Source organism: Macrosteles quadrilineatus, unplaced genomic scaffold, assembly GCF_028750875.1.
Source record: "Macrosteles quadrilineatus isolate MER2022 unplaced genomic scaffold, UCM_ALF_1.0 Scaffold_2__2_contigs__length_208266976, whole genome shotgun sequence".
Lineage (NCBI taxonomy): Eukaryota > Metazoa > Arthropoda > Insecta > Hemiptera > Cicadellidae > Macrosteles > Macrosteles quadrilineatus.
The window spans coordinates 198,437,493-198,461,668 of record NW_026542595.1 but is presented as its reverse complement, the minus strand read 5'-3'; the positions used below and the strand labels follow the sequence as shown (position 1 = coordinate 198,461,668).

At 32.5% G+C, this 24,176-nt stretch overlaps 1 protein-coding gene across 1 annotated transcript; it reads right to left on the bottom strand.

The window, feature by feature from the left end:
• Positions 1-20,574: 20,574 nt before the first annotated feature.
• LOC128987580 (peptidoglycan-recognition protein SC2-like) lies at positions 20,575-23,618 on the bottom strand. The gene is made up of 3 exons (XM_054408504.1): positions 23,176-23,618; positions 22,481-22,611; positions 20,575-21,256 (listed from the first exon to the last, which is right to left on the bottom strand). Exons 1-3 carry the CDS (start codon positions 23,502-23,504, stop codon positions 21,051-21,053), a joined length of 666 nt encoding a protein of 221 aa, XP_054264479.1. The 5' UTR covers positions 23,505-23,618; the 3' UTR covers positions 20,575-21,050.
• Positions 23,619-24,176: the final 558 nt, after the last annotated feature.

The window sequence follows — 24,176 nt, the reverse complement described above, 5'->3', positions numbered from 1 at the left end:
CATTTGAGTTCGTAAAATGGCCAGAATTGAAGGGGAAATAGGAAAAGGGCTTGTACTGCAAAATTCTTGATAGGGTTTATTCAAAATGAAGAATCACGTTTAGGTAATTAGTATAAATAAGCCAAACACGATAAAACTAAAATAGTGTAGGCCTAGTATATTAGATTTGTACTCTTGCAATACAGATTTAAATAGTGTTTTAAACCGTCTGTTCTCTCTTGCAAATGAAAAATAAAACGTGTGTAATAAGGAAAAAGTGTTTTGTACATTTCTTTTTTAATGATACATCTGTTTTAGCAAATTTCCCATATAGGGAATAAGCTATTACCGTAGTACTCATGGTAAGACCTGGACCTGGGACCGATATAATTTTTCGTTTTGACTTCCCTAGAGGCCAAAAACACCATCCATTCAAATTCATATATATAGATATTATTTGTTTAATTCCTTAACAAACGATACCAAGTTTTAAAAGATCGAATTAGAAATACCTGAAATATTACGATTTTTAGCTGTAAAATGGGGTCCGCTATTTTGAAATTTTAAGTTGTTTCAAGCTGATTTTTTTCTGACATTGGTCTTTTCTACCTTAACCTACATATCAAGTTTTATAAAGATCGGCTGAAAAAATCAAAAATAAAAATTTTATGTAAAAATACAAAATAGCGGATATCTGGTTAACGAAGCGATTTAGGGAAAAATATTATTCTTGATTTTCTTGTTATTTTGACCCATAGAACCATTTCCCGGAGTTTGACTGTTTACTTACGGGACACTCTGTATAAAGATTTGTTTCTTGGTTCCATTTGGTTAACTAATTAGACTTTTGCATAGTATATTTTAAATACAATACACAAGTGCTACTAATACATAAATCGTCATTTAAATAATCAATAAGTACGATTGTGCTGTACCTATATGTTTCCTGGTACTGTCGTAAATGTTTCTTATAGTGGATAAAAACACGAACTATTCTTTTCTGCATTCTTACCTCATAGCGAAGCACGAGCAGAGCAACTAGTTTATTATTAATGTCCTCAATAAGTAAACAAAATAATGGGACACACAAGGGCACAGAAAGTAGGAATGATGTTATTGACAAATGACAGCAGCGAGCCTCGCTTATAAGGCATCATCACACTTAACCACGTAGTAAGGCAATCTATATAAATAAAATTACAGTTTTGTCTGTACATTGCTTAGAATCATGCAGTTTTTGGTTATTTTTACGTTTCATAGCCTAAGAAAGCCGAAACGAGTCTTATCTTAATTTCTGTCTGTTTGTCCATTCTGTGGTTGCGTCTGTAACGCTAAAATGTCATTTTACGCGGCCTACTCCTAGACAACTAGAGAACCGATCAAGGTTCTAATAATTTGTCTGTATTTACTGGATTGGTGAGAGTGTCTTTGGCTATAAAAACATGGCCTCGCTTCTTTGAAAACAAAATAACGAACCACCAAAAACCCAATTTTGTTCGATTTTTGTCAAATTTTCTCCCAATGTTTACTATTACATTTTATGAAACAACGATCAGCTGTTTGGATTAGTTCTCACTTCTAGCTGTCACTGATATGTTTACATTAAAAGTTGTTTACAAATACCGCAACCATTTCCGATCAAGTTTAGTCAGCACATCCAAAGCAAGTGAGATTAAAAACGTTGTGCCTTACTTAACCGGTTTAATTAATCGCAAGTGCAATGATTATTCTTGAGTTTTGATAACCGGGGAAAATACCGTAAATCAGTGTTGTATCAGTGCAGGGAAACTTACATTTTTTTAATCGTCGTCACCAATACCATAGCTTACAAAGGTTTCCACTCATTGACGGCGCTTGAAGGACAGTTGTGTAAAGTGCAAAGTAAAAAATCACAACTGCAGTGGGTGATCGTGGATGTTGCTGCGATCTTGGAAGATCTTTCTGATTTCACTGTGATCGTACCGTAACGGAGGTTTAACTTAACAGATGTAGCTAAACTCGCTTTTCCAATGTGTCACTTTTGCTTTCTACTTACTTACATTTCGACAACGATATCGGTACTTTTCCTACTTAGGAAGTAAAACTACAATCGTACAAAACCCCAGATTTGTGCGTTTTTTGTCACATTTCCTCCGAATGTTTGCTAGATATATGTACCGATTATCGTTTAGAGATTACGTAATCTTTTAAATAAGAAACCTTTGTTTGGATAAAGGTGGTTTCTTCAAACTGCCATTAATATGTTAACATTAAAAGCTGCTTACAAATAATGCTACTAATGGGAAATAACTTTGATTTTCGAAAACTTAAAAAAAAAATTAAAAACCAAAGAAGATTAATAACTTCTGTACTGCACTACATCAAGTGAAAGTTTTTTTTAGCAAACCATAGTAAGTTTTCAAAGCTTTACGTTGTTAACGTTACATGTTACATGTTTTGTGGCCTGAGTATTTATTTATTTGTATATTTGCCAACAGATTAATTAACACCTATAATACAGTTTGATTAGAAGGACAGTTTGAATTAGTCGTAAGTACTACAGTTCTTTTCTCAAATGTAAACGTTGGTTTTTGGTACTGCTACTTTTCCTTAGAACCGGTGATAGCAGTAAGAATAATTTTTACATACAAACACATCACTATTTTCACTATTTATTTATAAACACTGCACCTTATTGCTTATTAAATTTAATTGATGTCTTACTGTATAATTTTTAGCGTTTTCTGTCTGGACTCAAAAATGTTGTGTGGACTCAATTCTGTATTTGTGTGTGTATGTCTGTTGGTAACGCATTAATCTCCTTATTTTTCGTGGAAAAGACAAGAGCACCATTGTTAATAAAAATTTCAACCCGAATAAAGTGTGCAGTAGTGAGGTTGAGGTAGTGTTTTAACTACTTTTAACCAGTGTGAAAAGTAACTTTAAATTACAGGCCTACCTTAGGGCTATGCCTCATAGATCTATACTGTAAAGCAATTCCTTTCATCGTTTGATTTAAAATATGGACTAACACGATCGGGTGACATTTAATTGCGAAGCATTCGTTTTGGCTTTGAAACTGTCAGATATTGTATTTGAGAAGGTTTATATGTATTCCTAAACAGTTATAGTTTTGCCATCATATCTGGAAAAATGCACACTAAATATGCAAACCAACTCCTGTTCTGAATATAAGGTTTTAACTTACTACTAGATTCCCGTACGTAGAACGGGCAAACAGCTAGTCATGAATAAGAGATGAGTTTTAAATTAATTGTTTTGAAGACTACCACTTTGTCACTGACTAGGACCAGCTGATGGTTTAACTTTTGTCACTGACTAATCTCGAAGTAGACATCTCATTATTTGAGTAAATTGAAGCCATTTTTCAGCCTGGCTTTAAGTTGTTAACTAAATTACTTATTTTATGAAGGAGCTTTATTCTGTAGAAGAAAATAAGAGTTTATTATCCTTTATTCTTTCACCTATACAGGGTGATTGATATAAGTGTGCCAGCCGTTTTATTCGAAAACTATAAGAGATATAAAAAAAAGTTAAATGGTAAGTGCCTTGGACTTGTTATTTAAAAAATTTTAATCAAGTCGAAAAATTATTTTAGCCGCCATCTTTCCAATATGGCCGCCAACTTTGATTTTTCTTAAGGAACACCCTGAATTTTATGATGTATTCCGGTCGAAAATGTAATTTTAAGACGATTTTATTCTTGTGATTTCTTTCATAAACCTAACCGTTTCAAAGATAATAATGGTTAAACTTTTGAAATTTCGGCATGAGAAAGAGTTTCGATAAAGGCCTAGCAAGCATGTCAGCTGTTTTATTAAAAAACTATTAGAAATTTCACAACTTAAACCATTATTATCTTTGAAACGGTTATGTTTATGAAAAAAATCACAAGAGTAAAATCGTCTTAAAATAATATTTTCTACCGGAATAAATCATAAAATACAGGTCGTTTCATAATAAAAATAAAAGTTGGCGGCCATATTGGAAAAATGGCGGCTAAAATAATTTGTTCGACTTAACCACAATTTTTTCAGTAAAAAATCAAAGGCACTTACTATTTAACTTTTTTTGATATCTCTAAAAAATCTTTGTTATCTCTCTTTGATATCTTTAAAAAATATTTGTTATGGGTTTCGAACAAAATGGCTGGCACACTTATATCAATCACCCTGTATAGCCCATGTATTAACATCGATAGACACGTGTTTAGTTTTGTGTAGTAAGGAAATAAAAGTGATAAAACATTGATTTTAAATAGCTAACTAAGAAGTTAGATAATTGTAAGGATAATATATAATAAGTACATTAATACCACGATTATATACTTATTGATTGAATTACTATCCTAAATGGTAAACTGAAAATAGTCTATGTGATTGACATTTCTCGTATACTCAATGCAATTTTACCGACGTATTATCACAATAAAACGTTCTATTCATTGTTGATCTAGTGTTTTAACAGAAAAAAATCACTGTAAAATTTACAATAATAAAAAAAGATTTTTTGTTGAAAACATTTCCATTTTTCTTTGTGATTGACATGTGGTATATAATTTATTTATATAATACCCCCGCCGCAGCAAACCTGCCGACTAAGCGAATTTCCATTTGTGTGAATTGATTTTCAGTTAAATATATTTTAATAACATTAGGTTTAACGAGTACCTAGGTTTGCTGCTACAAGGAAACTAATAAAGTGTGTTTTTGAGTAAAATATTGATAGCTTAGTACAAAATAAATAAATTTGCCAAGTTGGATCAAAATATATCCATAAACAAGCAAACTACAACATTTGACAATATTCTCCATAAGAATAACATGGGAATTTTAAATTTATAATTTTTTTAATTTTCTCCGTTACTAATAATCGAACGAAAATACTTTTATACACTAAATTATTTGTTTTTTTAAGCTCTTTAAAAAGGTCTAAAGAGAAATCGGGAAATTTTGTGTTTTGAGGGTCAAAAGTGAGGAAAACCAATTTTTACCCCATAAAACCCCCCGTAAAGCCCCGTTCCCATGGTCCGATCTTGCTGGTTCGCGAACTCATTCAAGTTTATCCCGCTTTACACCTTTAAACCAAATTTCATCAAAATCGGACAAAAATTACTCAAGTTATCGCGTTCACGGACGTATATATATATATATATATAAGTCTATATATATATATATATAAGTCTATATATATATATATATATATATACATATATAAAAATTTGAACGAATGGTGTTTTTGGCCTCTGGGGACATCAAAATGAAAAAGTAAATCGGTCCTGGGTCTAGGTCTTACCGTGCCACCTACGGTAATAGCTACTTCCCTATAGGGAAATTCGCTAAAATGTGTTCAATGATTTTTTGTTTACTTTTATATTTTTTAAAGATCAGTTTTGTTATATTTGGTTTGAAATCAAATATCTTTATGAGTTATAACACACAACTTCCATTACTATATTATAATACTGCCCTTTATTTTGACCACACAAGTTATCTGAATAATAACCGGTCAAATACACCAAATCAGATTTTACGATGGGGAAAGTTTAGTTACTAACACGAAAGTCAATGCAATAGCTTTGTAGGTGAAGTTCAGTGAGTAGCACAAACATCGGTGATGAGTAGTTTGATCATATACTCATAAGAAACACTCTAGCAATTGTAATTGCCAACAGAACCGTCTTTCGTCTGGTGATAAAGGCATTGTTTTGTGCACTTCAGTACGGTCCAAAGGTGTACAAGTTACTTTTGTCAAAGATGTGACATTGAAAATATACACTACCATAAAGTGTACATTTTATTTACATTGTACTGTTCGAGAAAAAACTTCAACTTTTTGAGTGACCCTATAATGTGTTGGCGAAAAATATTGTTTATTCTTTCTATTAAACCAAATTTGTAATCATTCCAAAAGAACAACCTTAACACATTTAATCAACCAATTTAACATCTTTTGTTACACTTTTACAATATTAAAATCTTATTTATTAAAAACGTTTGTAACACTTATGAAAGCTAGCCTGACCATACTACTGGACCGAATTACACGCGGGTTGTACCAAAAGAAATGTTATCGGTCTTATATGTGCGTGCAGGTGTTATTTGTATTTTGAATATATTTAAATAAGCACGAAAAATGAATTAAAAATTTAAAAAATTAAAATGAGCCTTATGAGATGCCATAATGGTGACGAAATAATTAAAAAATATAAACAAACAAAACAACAAAATAAAATAATAACAAGATACAAACAGAAAATCAAAACAAATGGAAGAAATTCCAATTACATGTTTTATTTACAGTGTAGGGTGAAAATAGAGAAGTCTGTACATTACATATTGGTCGAGTTTTCGACCACTGGACGACCTCTAGTATCTTGTATAGGCCTTTTTTATAGGTCAACTGATACTAAAATATTCTAATAAATTTAAAACGAGTAATTCAATAGTAGAATCCTTTATGAGAAACTTGTCCGAATTTGTTCTCTGTTAGTTAAGATTGGTCATAACCAATCCTCAAAAAAATAAAATGTCTACTTCAGAATATAAACAATACAAAATCCTTTTCCTATTTTCGAAAAAGTAGAAATTTATTACTTACATTGACCTTTTAGAGTTTATTGTTCCAACGACATAATATGTTTAGTATTTTAACGAATAAATTATAGATCTAAAACACCTGATACAAAGCAAATGTATCATCAAGATAAAATCGTGTCTACAAATACATATTGATTGAATATTAATTGATTATTTTGTAATAAAAACGTTCGAAGATGGAAGATAAAAACATGGAAGATTCCCAAACGAGTATGCTTTTAGTCACGCCGTCTTAAAACGTGGCGCGTTAATTCCAGATTCAAACCATTTCAATAGAACACAAAACAAAAATTACATTTTGAAGATTTATCCAAAACGATAAATACTTCAATTACGTTTGAAGGATATACATCTATAAAATTAGTACTCACTTGATGAACTTATTCCCTAGTTTTTAAGCGAACAAGCATCTTAAGAATTAATTACAATCTATTAAACATCTCGCCTATAAGCTACACCAGCACTCTAACTTTCAGAGACGATGTTTCGTAGTGTCGCGTCACCCGACAACTGAAGTAGCAGCGCTGCGATGAAGCATTGGCGACTGCGCAAAACAGCTGATTATAAGGTAACATCGTCAGCGAGTCCGGTGGCATAATATGGTTTCGAGATAAAAACACTGTTAACTTAAGATTTGTATGGTCACTATTTCAAAGTAAAGTATTAAAGTACTAGGCGTACGCTCATTCTTCCCGTATTGGGACGAAACGAAGAAAGTGACTAAGTTGATTGGAACCTTAATGCCAATTCCTGATTTTTTATGGCTTGTAGTTTTTGAAATCAGTGAGTGAGTGGTATTTGCTATTTATAAGTATAGAAGATAGTCTGAAGGTAATTGATTAAAACTGTCAACATTGACTATTGGATACTGAGTTAGACATCTATACTACTAACTTTATATACTTTAATACTTATTAAAGTAGGTATTTTGAGCCAAATATGAATGGAGATGAGTAGATGAGGGGCGCGATCTTGTAGCCTTGTTACTGGGATGACATTTTCCTTAGATGGAGCTGTAAAATTAATTACCCATACAGCCCTACAGTTTATAGTGGAATCCGAACACATGGAACAACCATCGCCAATTTTCTACTAGAAAAGAACATAGTTATGGGAGCCAGTCACAGAATGCGCTAGGGTCTAAATTTATATTTTCACCTTATTTATTGTAGCTGACCAAGTTGATGGGTAAGTCATTCCATTAGTTTGAATTTGTTAAAAAGTCTGCGTATTCGACGGAAATTTGGTGATTTAGATCAGAGTAATATCAATCTATCGGTGGCTCACATCAACCTGGCCCAAGGAATATACATTTTGAGTGTGGATTTATAGTAACACTAAAAACATCAAAGTATGCTTGGATTGATCCGTCATCAAGCCACCTGCTACTATTCGAAAACCTTCAGATTCTTTTCATATTTAGAATAGAATTGGAGCATTTAATTTATTTATTTTTGTGTTTGAGTGACTTAATTTATTACTTAAACTAGTGCATTCATTTTCTTTACCATTTAGAAGGTCAATTATTACCTGCTTTTCAATTAGAACATTTTTTTAAGTAGTTTGTAATTCAGTAACCTGCTGTTGCAGTGTACTGCACAGAGAAAGAGAAAAAATAAACTAAATAAATAAACTTATTCAAGTTTATCCCGCCTTACACCTTAAAAACACAATTTCATCAAAATCGGACACAAATTACTCAAGTTATCGCGTTCACGGACGTATAATTCGATATACTAAATTTGATATATAAATTTGAACGAATGGTGTTTTTTTGCCTCTGGGGACATCAAAATTAAAAAGTAAATCGGTCTCGGGCCTAAGTCTTACCGTGCTACCTACGGTAATAGCTACATCCTTAAAAAAAATTCGCTCAAAGAAACATTAATTTCGCATAAATAATAGATTCCACATCTAACAAATCAAAATAAAACATGCTATAAAATTACAATACAGTAATAACGCCTAGAAATATCACCATTGAAATATACGTTTATTTCCGAATAAAGTATACAGAAAGAACATACTTTTTAATACAAAATATACTCACAATTACAAATATAAACTAAGGCTTGGAATAAAAAGAACATTTCTGTATTAATTAATTTGGCGATTTTATGAAATACAGCAGACATAGGCAGGTGCTACCTGTGCGTCTGCTGGGTTGCTATTCAATAATTAGCAGCATTTATTTAATAATTTAACAATATAAACAGTGTTGAGTGTTAGTGAACTTTAGAGTGGATCGTTTGATCAGATTCGCAATAATCACTGGATTTCCACACATCTCGATTTAATATTGAACTATACAAAAAGCCCCAAGTTCATAATAGCTCACGTTCATAAACTATACATAAACCTTTGCGTTACAGTAAATTATACTCTACATAATAATCGTGTATAAAGTTATGCCTGGTTACTATTATCATCTAATGATAGTAGTAAGAGGTGTATTAAATTAAAGATGAGGTAAACCACGCTTATGAATTAGCTAATCGATAAGTCATCTAACAGGTATCTAGAACAAAAAAGACATACAAATTAAACAAACTTTGTTTATTGGTAACATAATGCATTGCTTAGTTACCTCCTTTATCATCCTTCAGACCCTTTGTGATAGGCTGACCTCAACATTCATTTTCTGCTTTCTTCTTGAATGTTATCTTGTTTTTAATGTTCTTTTTTTCATCATTTCTATTGGTATACTCGACAACAACGTCCACTTGCTCTTTAGAGAATGTTGCAGTTGCCTTTACTGTATAGTCGAAATAATGTGGTATATCACACCACTTCACAACGTAGACCAACTGGTTGCTTTCTACAGCGTATTTGAATTTAACTCCGTGTTCATAATCCACCACGGCCTCGAAGTTTACCATTTCCTTAAACTCGAAGAGTTTACGAAATTTCTCGTATCTATTCAAAAAAAAATTCATACAAAGGCGTGTTTCAAAAAAAAGTGTTCCTTCTGGGCCTTCAACAAATTTAAAAGCGTATTTAGTAAAGACCGTAGTCATTAAGAATCTTTCGAAGGCCGGCATGTTCATTATCTTCACAAAAGGGATGACATCTTTTTCATTTGATTTTGCTATGTATTCTATGTTCAGAAACTGTTCGAGAAATTTCACCGGCGAGTCGTCGGGCAGCGCGGTCACTGCTGCAAACACCGTCGCCGACACCAACACGTAGATACTCAACATCACTTTGTAGTAATTCACAGAAAGATTTATATTAAATAATAAACACAAACTCTTTAATTTGGATGAGTAAAATACTTCAAACGATCTCAACTTCGTGACTGAACTGCCATCTGGAACATGTGAAGTTAATTTGACGACTATTAATTCGCATTAAATGCCATTTGCGTGGTAGCTTGTCAACATCGATCATGTAAATACTGTTCAAACTTTAACATGAAAAAATATCTGTATAACGTGCATACGGTATACGAACTATTGAAAAACTACTCAACCAAATATATTATATCAACCCTATACTGGACTGAAATAAAAGGGTAGTAATTAGTCAAGTTTCAAATAATTTCGTTTTTACTTTATATTGTTTATAAGCAAATTTTCTAATAGGGAAGTAGCAATTGACGTAGATCTTATGGTAAAACCTAGACCCAGGACCGATTTAATTTTTTTTGTTGTTCCCAGATGTCGAATCATTGTTTTAAAATGTGTTATCTATTTATTTACAAATAATAATAATAATTTATGTATGTAAATACGTCAATAAATATATACTCGTATTTTTATAAACCATAGCATCCATATTTAATATTTTTATTGACTAATAATGCCACGAATATTAGAACAAAAGATGGAATGGGTCATAAACATAAACAAATAAATACTATTAACGTTAGCTTAGACAATTCCATTTAAGCAATGTTAAATAATGCTTACTTTTGGGCCAGCAACTTCATTTGTTTATGTTTATGATCCATACAGTTTTCTGTTTAACTATTCCTGACTTGTCCACTCTTTGGTCATAATATTATTAAATTAAATGCGTAAACAAATAAATTAAATTAAATCTTATGTTCGTATTTCATTTTAACTAAATTAATCTTGTCTTGGAAGACCATATTTTCGAGTTAAGCCTATGTATAAATATAATAATAAGAAGAAGCATATTCATTGATTTTGGCATAATTTCTTTAAAGTTTTCCATAAATTGAGTTTAAATATTCTGGTCGTATGATTTCTAGGATTTTGTTTTCATAAACAAAATGAAATCTTGAGTCTTTTGAGAAATATGTGCAATTTTTCTTTTACATTCATCATTTATCCATATTCTTCAAATTCTAACAACTCTTACATCTATATAATTAATACGCTACATGAAACTTTGTCGGTTGAACTCCTCCGCCATTTATTAACCGATTTCATCCATTAACGTCTCATTGGAAAGAGCGTGTCGCGTAGATTTGCAAACTGGCCTTACATTTTTGAAAATGTCCCTTGGGCTCTGCCCCAGTGGGTTTGAAAGTTCCCATGTTATCCTTATGTAGAACATAAATGTTCACATTTTGATCAGCTGTATAATTTGATTGCTGTTATTTATTTTTCAATTCAATGAAACGCATTGAGTACATTTATTTACTACTAGGTGAAACCCGTCGGAATCGACGGTTAGGGGCATCCTCGTTTTTATATAATCATGGTTATTTAATCAAATATGTTCTGCGAACATTGATTTTTGACTTGTTCTTTATTTATATTTCACTGCCACTAACATATTGCCACTCTTTAATCTATGGCTTTATGGTTAAGCACTGAAACGGTCATACCGCCAACAAATCGAACTTACACCCTCAGTGTATAATTTGGATCATATATTCGATACGTCTGGTATATTAAAATTTGGAAATTGCAAACTTGTAACGACACACTCTATTTACTTTTAAATTTTAAAATGCAATTAAATAACGATGTACAAGAAACAGTTTCCCGGTCTAAGATAGTAGTTTAAATTTTACGACGGATTCGTAGACAGTAATGTATTAACTAGCATAATTTTTTTTAAAGTTTTCGTGAAAATATGTTGAAATAAAAGCTATGATCTAAAATTATAAAATGTTGAGCATATGCAATTAAACCTTTTTGAAATGCAATTCAACTTAGATACTACTATTAAACATTACATGTAATGTTAGGATCTTAGCTGTCTGTTATTTGATATCAAGGTAATATCTTTGACTATTAGATCAGTGAATTGTACCTTGATATTTATATGTAGCTTGGTATAAAATAAATGAAGTCCTTGGCTGGATGTAACCCATACCGAAATGTGTTTGTAATTTAATCAAAACCGTCATAGTTGATGTAGGGTAAGCCACCTACAGATTGCGCTGATCTAAATTACTAAATTCTGCCGAATACACAATCTTTTTAACCAAGTCAAACATGGGGAATGACTTATGATAATTTATAGCAACTGTTATTACCCATCAACCTGGTCAGCAACAAAAAATGTGGTATAAAATATAATTTTAGACACTAGCGCATTCCGTTCCTGGCTCACACCACTACATTCATTGTCAATAAAAATTTGCCACAGCTGGTCCATATAGATGGGAAGTCTACTTCAGTATCCAATAGTCAATTGCGCTAGTCTCTAATATTCAAAAGCGATCAAAGGTTTAAGGACTAACTTGGGTTATCATCTACAAAACGACATGTAGATCTGCCGATGATGGTTGTTTCTATACTTCTGTGTATGACAATAAGCGTGTAATTTTCCCTTTAGAGGAGAAGCTATTAACAGGTGGCATGCAAGATCTAGGCCCGGAACCATTTTGTTATCTTTTGTTGTCACCAGTTGCCTAAAAACCAAAATGCATAGAGTAAATCAGTCTTAAAAGGGAAGCAAATCAAATGTTCCACCCTGAGGATAGTTATAGATTAATCTTCCACAACATTGCCTGCTCTTTGCTCAACCGAGCAGCAATAGTTCAAAGCAGGGAACCCAAGTTCCACACTCGAGCTAACTAGTTTACAAAAATACCCCCGCCGCAGCAAACCTGCAGACTAAGCGAATTTCCATTTGCCTTATTGGATTTACACTAAAATGTCTCCTTAAAAATATCACATTAATCCCTATTTAAATAGAATCAGTTTAACACATACTTAGGTTTGCTGCAACAGGGAGGGTAAAAGTGTTTTTTTTTATGTAAAATGTTAATTGTTAGTAAGAAATAAAAACATGTTCCAAATTTGGGCAAAATATGTTAATAAACAAGCAAACTACAACAGTTGACTTATTCTCCATAAGAATAACATGGGAATTTTAAAATTACAATTTCTTTGAATTTTCTCCGTAACAATTAGGCGCATAATAACGCTTCAATATACTAAATTATTTGTTTTTTTAAGCTCTACAAAATGGTTTAAAAATAAATTGTGAAATTTTGTGCTTTTAGGGTCAAAAACGGGAAAAACCTATTTTTACCCCATAAAACCCCCCATAAACCACCGTTCCCATAGTCCGATCATGCTGGTTCGCGAACTCATTCAAGTTTATCCCGCCTTACACCTTCAAACCAAATTTTATCAAAATCGGACAAAAATTACTCAAGTTATCGTGCGGATGGACATATATATATATATATATATATATATATATATATATATATATATATATATATAGATATATAAAAATTTGAACGAATGGTGTTTTTGGCCTCTGGGGACATCAAAATGAAAAAGTAAATCGGTCCCGGGCTTAGGTCTTACCATGAGACCTACGGTAATAGCTACTTCCCTATAGGGAAATTCGCTAAAAAAGGCTTAATGAATCATACATTAATAATTCACAAAACTATTTTACATAATTTATCGCACACTCGTTATTAATTTATTATCAATACATGCGATTGTTTACAATTAAAACTTACAACTGAGTTGACAACAGCTGATTTTTACCCCTAAAACCCTTCTTTCTCCCAAGAGAGTAAAAATGTCTCTTCTTAAGACTCGCAACTCATGCATTAAAAGCGGATGTTTTGCTGCATTATGAGGAAAATAATGTAATGTCAACATACTACAAGTATAACAGCTTACACAATATTGCTTAATACTGTTGTAAATTGTATTACGTAAGCGATACAACACAGTAGGGTTTGTACAAACAAATACCTCTAATATTCCTCCCACGAAAAGTTTAGGAGAGCTGAAATTCTATCTCGTATGTGATTCAAAACTTCCTCCGGAAGCTAAGGGATTGTCTGTAATCCGAAACATGCATTCTTTGTACAAATTGAGTTCTTCTGCCTTAAAATATAATTTTTTTTTATTTGAAATTTCGTAGGTAATTTTAAAAATATCCAAATATAACGGGATGAGTCTGTATGGTGTTTCGTGTTTATAACATTTTACAATGAGTAATAGTGGTGTAGCGATTTCCTGTTCGTTAAATATTCGAATTATTAGTAACAAACTATTATATTTCTTAACCTCGGTTCATCCAATTTAAAATTTTACTTTTGATCACTTTGGAAAAATTTATATAGTAAATATACTTCAAATTTGCTTACACATAAAATAGCTAAGCTGGATACTTTTTTATTGATTAGTTACTTACTGAAAAAGTATTTTACAAAACAAACTTGGGATTATATACAGTAGCTTGTCCCTCGTATTTATTTATAACCAAACTGTTAAGCCCAAATCCTAAATATCTACCCTATAATAAATTCAAAACATGGTCAAAATTGGCGCACAATAAACATTACCAACGTAAAACGGATTTCAGATTTAAAACATGACTTACAACACCTATTCGTTAATAATGTCAACGTAATTTATATACTACACAAAATACATATTCATATAATTTTGTTTAACTTCTGCACATTCTATATAGTATCGTATGATTTAGCTAAACTTACAAAAAAGTATAGGCCTAAATAAATCTAAAGGGGTCCAGATAAATAGAATCGTAAAAAATTTATTTATTCAAAATATATTTTTAAATATTTAAACATCTTCCTAAATAAGAATTTATGGCAAACTCAATCTTATGTGAGAAGCAAATCGAATGTCTCACCCAGAGGATAACTGTAAATTAATTTTCCACGAGAATTGCTGCTAATCGTTCAACCGGGCAGCAATAGTTCAAAGCAGAGAACTCTTGATATACACTCGAGCTCGCTTAGATATACATAAAATGTTAAAGGTATGAGAGAGTAAATTGATAATTTGGCAGAACCTCATTAATGTCCACCATTATACACTCATCTTTCTAGTTTTAAGGATGAATATAACAATTATTGATGGAAAATTCATAATTGTGGACAAATTACAAAGAGACATTTACGTTTATGTTAAAGTTTATTTTTGTTCATTAGATGAAATGGCAACAGTATATGAATTCAAAAGCAAAGATTCATGCAAATATTATATTTTTTGTGGATCTGACGCGCACCGAAAAGGAAAACCACAGAAACTTACATCCTTCAGTGTAAAGCTTTTTTTGCAAACGAGAAGAAAGTAAACCAACTAATCTTACGTATCTTGATTGTTGCGCTAACATCAATTTTAAGGTCCTAGTGAAGCGTATCCTTCGCCGTGGTTTATAGAAAAAAATACTTTGGGTGGCTTATGTTTAGCTATTGCACAAAATGTTTTTTTCCTACAGTCACCCGACAAAGTTGGCTTCCTTGTACTGTTTATAGTACAGAAAGCTGCTAATTGCTGCATATTTATACTTTGCCGTACGGTTTATACTTTGCCGTACGAATTATACTTTGCCGCACATCAGGATTCCAACGAAACAACACAAAACAGCGTGGTTCCATTATGCACGTAATCCGTGTACGCTTGGCAATAGGTTGGCAACACTTAAAGATACTTATACTATGAGCAGCTGATTGACTATTATAACTACGATTTAACCTGTCATTTCGTGTTTATCGTTTCGGTATTTCTGAACTTTCTGGACTTCTTTTAAACGTTTTTAAAACCTTCCTACGATCTTAATAAACAAGAAAATACCTTTTGAGAATTTTTTTTAGGCGCGGAAACCACTTCAAATTACAAAAACATACGGAACTATATTCTCAAAACGTGGAGCACATTTCTTGCCGAGGAAAAATAGCGGAGTGATATGGACCGCGGGTACTACTTTCTCTAGGGCACCATTTGTGTTGCCAGCTGAACCTAAAAACGTGTTGCATAGTGTTTGAAAGACTAATTATTTATATGCTTTATAGTGACTGTAGGAAAAATATAATGTGTAACACGAGCGAAAAAGGGCTTTGCTGCACTCGAGATCATTCCACACTCGCCTGCGGCTCGTGCGTAAACATTGCTCTCGTGTGCAGCAAAGTGCCACTTTCACCACTAGTTACACAAATAACTATTTTTTTATTATTAAATATCTATATAATTAATTTACTAACACAAAATTTGTCCTTTGAACTCCTCCGCCAATTCTTACCCGATTTTAACCACTCACGTCTCGTTGAAAGATTTGCAAACTGACCTTAAATTTTTGAAAACGTCCCTTGGGCTCTTCCCCAGGTGCTTTTAAAGTTCCCATGTTATTCTTTATGAAGAATATTATTGTTTGCATTATGATCAGATGATAATTTCATTGCTGTTACTATTTAAGTTGCAATTCAAGGAAATGCGTCCAACAAAAATTTTACTGACCTAGTTAAAATTGTGAGAAAGCCTGGACAGTTTGATAGATTATCCAAATAAGTAAATTGAATTGACACAGTATTGTATTTCTTGACAATCATGGAAAGAACTGATTTGCAAACTACGGAAACATAAAAAGTCATAGAACGCCACCAAGTAGAAGAAATAGGGATAATGTTTTTTTTAGAATGTATTATATACTATTTAAAATATAATATATAATATATACTATATAATATATAATATAGTATATAGTATATAATATAGTAGAAATATATTTTAAAGGAGCCACCTGTAAATAAACTCACGCTATCACTTGGCAAAAAAAACACAAATTTTTTAAAAAATGAACCTTATTGAACGGAAAATACGCCTTGTAAAGGAAGGAAATTACTCGCCTATGCATCCAGGTCACTAACTGTATTATTGTTGAGGAGAAAAATATAAACAGAGCATGTTCTACATCCCAAAATATATTCCATGATCCATATAAAACTGCAATTTGGAACACTAACCTATAAATATTCATGTTTATTTGTTCAAAATAAAATGGAACAAACAAACTAGGTTTTCCAATTACGTCACCAGCTGGGATGTGACATGTTCTGGTTATGTTTGCATGCTTCATCTCCATTCTTTACAACCTTAGTGTACAATGCCAATCATGTTGGCTTTAACATGATCTATAGCAAACTGACTTGACCCATCAAATATGCCAGCGCCAGCAACAAAAAAATAAAGTAGAAAATAGAGTTTTAGACACTAGCACATTCTGTGAGTGGCTCACACAACTAAATTCTTTTTAATAAAAAATTGGCGACAGCTGTTTCATATAGATAGAATATCTATTTCTGAGTCTAATAGTCATTGCTTTGACCTAAATTGTCTATGCATTAAAATATAAAAATATTTTAAAATATTTTTATTCCACTACCAGTGTTAAACTTATGATTTATTACTTAATACTAAAAATGTTCGGCCTGTTGGCTAAGATCAAAGTGTATTTGATTTCAAAATAGTTTTGTTAAGTTTGATACTTTTCATTACATGCATTAAAACTCTCCAAACATCAATTAAAACGACATTTAAAAGGTCGACATGATCATAATAATAGTTTATTAATAAATTAAGTCTATTTTGTATTAACAGTTGTTGTAAATAACCGACAATGTAAACTTTTAGTCAGATATTTATACTGTATTCTGCTACTGGATCAAGATTCATTCTCAAGAAAAATTTCCAATTAAGGTCTTCATCAGACAGTAATATGTCAAATTTTTTAATTGAAAATGAATCGAAACCCGTTACCCAGGACTGTCAAAAAGAATCACTCCGGAAGTAAGCGATCTTCACACAACTTTTATATCAAAATATCGAATTTACTATTTGCAAAATATTCTTATAAAATGTAGACACGAACTACTTTTTCCCCGATCCCTATAATCAATTTAAATGTAAATCTGTATTACTAATGATAATATCAGTATATTGTTAGTACCCATTCAATTTATTTTACGGGTTTTTAAGTTTACTTGAAATTTCCATGTAGTTTGGCTAGTTTAAAAACTTAATTAACATATAAGATAGCTTTTAGCAAACTCTTCTTAGATTTTTATCCTTATCAATAGCCTCTTAGATTGTTCTTAGTAATTCAGTAAATATACCACAAATCTCAAAAGATTGATATTTACACTCGATACCACAAACCTCCATAGAATAAAATGGTAAAGAATGAAAATCTTAATATAATCAGGATATGCTGCTTACCATTTGGTGCTTTTATTAGAAACCCACTTTTAGTTTGTCCCAATTAATTTTGTATAAATGAATGTAGTTCATGGTTTGTATTATGAAAGTGCAGCAGATCCATTGTACTTATTGTGATAAATATGAGTTTATCCATCAGGTTTTGCTTCCCAACAACAATACAGTCAGTGACCTGAATGCATAAACAAGCAATTTCCTTCCTATTCATAGCGTATTTTCCGTACAATAATGTTCATTTTGAATCATCAATTTGTTACTTCTACGCCAAATGATAACACATGCTCTTTGCTGTTGGTTTTTGTAAGTTTTTTTTTACAAACCGTAATAAATTAGATAACATTTATGAAATAGTGTACTGCGGTTGGTAACTAAATAAATCAAATAAAATAGGAGTTAAGATATGTAAAAACACAACACTACATACTCATGAAAATAAATAGTGTTTTATTAAGAGTCTAGGTAGCGTGTTGGGGTTGGTACAATGGTAGACATTGCATTAGTAAAGGCTGTATACATGTTTCTGGTGTCTGAGGTATTTTCGATGTTTCCAGAAATATATGTCAGCAAATAGGAAAAATATCATTCGGGCATCTTACGATTTTTCGTGTGACAGCAAAATGGTTGACTCATTGGATTATCGAATTTAAGGACAATCTTTGGTTTTCGCATGCTTAATTTTTTAGGATACATTATTGTCTAAACGACTTTAAGAAGAAGAAAGCAATAGACACATTACAAGTAAAGTGCCACTTTCACTTATGAGATTTAGCTTTGCCCAATGCCCAGTACATGTACATAGTGCGTCTTGCTCAGCGATCACGTCTTGCTACCATTCGGTCTCTATAATCTATGCCTGATACAGGTCCCTGGGAAGAAGATAATTAGACCAATTTGTTAACACCTAGGCGAAAATGTGGTTCGGATTCCACTATAAACTGTAGGTCCCTTAATTGCCATTAGCTGTTTGGGCTATTAATTAACCTCTGTGTCTAAGGAATATTTCGGCCTTAGTCACTAAAAAAACTACAAGATCGCGCCACTCATCCTACACTGATCATACTTGGTTTTGGCTGGGCTTTGGTTTTGGCTTTGGTCATACTTGGCTTAAAATACCTACTTTATATGGTCGCTATTTCATTGAAAAGTATTAAAGAAGTTTTCTAATAGTAGCAAGGTCCGAGCCGTCGTGGAGGAGTTTAACAGTAACGTTCGCAACTGTAGAATAAAATAAGAATATCTCATGTCAATGTCATTAGACGAACCCAACTAGACTAACTTTGGGGTTACAGTGTCGTTTGATTTGGCTTTTCACTGTGCATTTTCTATCTATCTTCATAACGGGTTTCATGAAATTTGACATTAGGATGCCGTTCCTAAATGGATTTTGATACAGAAACTAAATTGTATACTCTTATTCTACCTATTGTACGCATTTAAACTAAATTTGAAGTATCTATCTTAAACTAGTTGATGTACCCGTGCTTCGCAACGGGAAGATGTACTATACAACCTAATCCAAACACTTGTTAAGTAGTTCTAATTTATAAACAAAAAGCCATTAAATTTATACACCAAATTATAACCGCCATTGTAGTCCTACTGTTTACATGAAAGTATATCAATAACATTATGTTTATAACTTACGGCTATAGAATCTTTTTCCATAATCAATGACATAGTTTTAGAATAAATAAATCTACCACATATTCCTGCAAAATATTGTATTTAACTTGTTTGGATCAGCTGTCTGAAATTTTGAAATAAGCATTAGGCAGTTTTGGTTGTTTACATTGAAATTTCAAAGTAAAGGTAAACATTGTGAATTTTCTCATGCTTCCATGGAGACCAATTATTAATATTTACTTTTTTAATTTCTGACAACAGCTGGAGTTTCATAACAATGTTTGTTTCCCATGTTAATCTTATGGAGAAATACGAAACTTTAAAGGGCCCCAGGGCCTCACTCTCTAATTATTTCCCTAAAAAGAAAGTTTCCTGCACAACTTCACGTTACGTTCTTTCCAATGACACCAAAAACATGTCAATCGGTTCAGTAGTTTCGGAGGAGTAATTGTCACAAAAAACCTGCTTGCGTATTAAATAAGTATAGATAAAAAATATTTTGAGTTGCAAATGATTGATAAAAACACATACAAACCGACATACGAAAATATAACCACCGGAGAATTATGTTAACATGATAATATCTAACTGAAGAATATTTTTGTGTGAAACCAAGTGGTTTTTCAAGTAAATTTGTAAAACATATTGCTAAATCAATTCAAACAGCACAAAGTAATAATGGCTGTTAAAAACTCAATGCAATTATTGCAAAGCCTGCGGCGATTGTTTATAAAATGAAACTAGAATGACAGATCAAAAACTGTTATTCTTGTACCGCTACTCTTGCACTGCAGAATTGTACATATCTGAAAAAAAAAACGCTTGCTGAATAAAGACCTTTTATTATTATTACTGTTGTTGTATCAACAACTAAGTGGTTACAATGCTGGCCAAAAATGAAAATAAAATACAGTTAAAAAGTTGACTATGCATCGTAATGCCAATGCGTCGGTTAAAATATTAATATTAAATCAATATATTCCTCACAATACAATTTTTTTACAATGTTGAAATATTTTGTGTATGACTATATTAGGCTAGTTTACTTAGGATTATATTAGTTAATGCCAAACATTGAATCAGAAGTCCAAAAAAGTCCTACAACTGCTTATTTATACTCTACCTGGAGTGCCAAAAGCCGTTCAATAGAGTTAGTAGTATATAGGGGATTTTCAGACTTTGTCTGATTCATATAAGACAATGTATAGACATTGGCATTCAGATTACCTGATTAAAGTATATCCTTTGTCGTCTACATTTGCCTTCAAAACTTATCAGCTACACTATACTCTTATACTTACTCCTAAGATATATTTGACGACACGAAAGATATACACAGTAAACCAACAACTATTAAATTCACTATCCTTGGAATACATTCTGAAGTAATTCAATCGTTCGTGGTCTCTAAGTCACAAAGTCCTTGGAGTCATTTCGGTGGAGGTTCTGTGTTCTCGTCGTATATTCTTTCACTGACCACGTCATTCTTCATGAAATACTCGGGTGTCCAAGGGGCGTGGGGAGGAACGTCACAAACTTCTGTAAAATCCCAGCCCTCCGTGGCGAACCCCAGCTCCACCCCCTTCCTCATCAATCGACACATCGCTGTGTTCATCTCCTCTGTCGGTTGATAATCTGAAACATAGTACACAGTCCGTTCTACAGAATCCATAACCAAAACTGAGACGTGTCTTCCAATTTTTAGTTTTGAACTAGCTATTTAAAAACTGATGTAAAATGAAATCTGGAATGAATTAACCAGAAGGGTTAGTTGAAGAGAAAGAGAAGAACGTGATAGTCTAAGATATTTTGGATGGGAAGAATGCAGAAACTTAAACTAATGTAGCTTGTCGCTATAGGGAGAAAATGAAGTCTTAGATGGTAAGTAGAAGAAGGTGAATGCTATCTTCTTAGGTTATAACGATGAGGTGAGTTATAAAGATGGTGGAGGAAGTGGACTTGGTCAACGCCAACTCCTAGAAATGATAAGAACGGAAGAGGATAGGCATGTTCGATCACTTTAAACTGTATTGCAAGAACTAATGAATAAAACCCCATCGATAGTGAATTTCATGGTTATTTGATATATTTTGTATATTCAAAATGAAGGTGTGTATCAAAACCAATCGATGAATGTATTCTATCGCTAAAGACTTTCGGTCCCGCTATCAACGTTAGATTCTCCTAATTTGATGCATATTACAAAGGATTTCCGTTCAAACTCTATAAAAATAATGCGACTCTTTTTGAGATGTGGGTGATGATTGAAAGTTTGTTTACATCACAAGTCTAAAATCCCTTGAGGTACACATAGGAAATCAGTTGTGTGAGATTTATTTTCAGTTCTCAGAGAAACAGTATTCTTTGTGAAGCATATGAAAGAAGTTTTGGGCTCACCAACATTTTAATTTATATCTATACTATTATATAACAATCTAATGGTGTCTGTCTGTATGTGTGTTAATAATAGGTGCAAAACTACTGAACCAACAGGGCTTAAATTTTACAAAAATATAGCTACCATACCAAGGATCATTATAAGACTATTCACATTTCGATACTGACCGTAGGCTTTGTCCCTTTGGCTTTAAAAGTTCTGAGGTGAACATTTTCATGTAAATATTGATTGATCTCCATGGCTGCGATGAGAACATTAACATGGCTCACCAACATTTTAATCTACTATAAACTAATGGTATAGCAATTTATTGTACAGAACCTATAAAAATATAATGTTTAAATCAATAACCATTGTTAGATTCCACCAATTCAAACAATTTACCTTCTCTAAATAACAACATCTAATAAACAACAAGACCTTCTCCTTATATTCAAACCAATCACGAGAGGTTAACTTACCGTTGAAATCCCCCATGAGTGCAACATCTATGGTTTGTCCATCATACTGCAAGGTTCCATAATCAGTCTTTGTGGCATTCGTCTCCCACCCTCTGCCTTCGTACACTGTGCCATCGCAGCCAATCATGAAGCTGTTAATTACGCATTATTAATTTATTTTAAGCGTGCAGCTTGAGCGTAAATTTTAAGGAGTCATAATCTATGGTATAATTTAAGGGTATTATTATTATCTGCTTAGCCTTGTTACTGACTCTGATCAGCTGTTTTTTAGTCAGGGACATTTATTTAAGTGGAACAATAAACAATGACAGCTGGGCCCTAGGTTTAATAGATTGATTACCAAAACGAAAAACATGGATATGAAATTTCACTTTTGAGCTGTATCATAATAAAACTAGTTATTATTTATTATTATAATTATTACCAAACAAGTTTTAATATTCACGAGGTGACCCAAACAGCGAATTTTAATAGGGTACAAAACTTGTTTCTAAAGAAAAATGAATTCAGTGCAATAACCATTTTCTTTTCAAGATTACGTTGGTTTAGAAGAGTAATTAGGTGAATCGAACTACTAATTTAGAATAATTTATTTGTTGATTTTAGATGTAAAGCTGGAAAAGGGGTGTAACATGGAAACCCTCACGGTATTAAGTATATAGATCTTTGGATCAGTGAAACCATTTGACACTTACTTCCACGCTATGTCGGGCATGCCCATTTTCAAATGTTCCTCTTGCAGCTGCTTCAGAGTTCTAATACATTCCATGTCGTTCCAACAATAATCTGTGTCACTGAAGTACCGTAGCACATAATGGGTCACTGGTGTTTTCAGCTTTTGCCGCCATTTTGGTTTTTTCGCACCCCAAGCGTCTCTGTTCAAAATCCTCACAGGTGGGGGTACGTAGGGATTTTCTCTCAGCCATTTCCTGTCAGCCTCTATATCATTCAAATCGTCCCACGGATTCCTGAACGGGTTCCATTTCTTTATAGTTTCTTTAACAGCTGTCACTTTATTTCCCATTCGGGATCGTTGTTATTTTCACCATTTGCTAATTTCTTCTTACGGACAATGAACTGTTTATACTCTCACTGCTATAGATTTGCTTATCTACATATTGTAACTAATGAAAGAATGCCAGTTGTTTCATCCAAAGTAAACAACTAATCTAACTTGACCTCGATAAAATTATCTGATTACTTGATTAAAACTGTAACATTTCATGCGGCTAGACTACATTTCTTCTACAAATGCTATGATGGGAAAACTGTTAACAGTTTTCATCTAATGTGCCATTCACAGTAGAATTAATCTATATTTGTTATCAGACAAACGTAAAAATACAACACGATGGATTGGCTGAGAGAGATACATCTTCCATAATGTCATAATCTATATATATAATACGCTAAGCCGATTTTTGTAAACAGAACTCCTCCCACATTTTTGGACCGATTTTGATGATTAAAATGTCAAAACAATGGCCCTGATCTGTAGTTTTGCAAAGTGTTTTTCGTTTTTTGATATCTTTATTAGTTTGGGCAGGATCTTCCATCAAAGTTGGGTTTGCTCCCATAAGATTAACATGGGGGAATCTAAATATTTAATTGGAAACTTTGTCTCCACTAATTTGAGAGAACTGCTGGGCGTAGAAACTTGATAGAGGTGTCCAAAGAAAGGTCTTGGTCTGTAGAT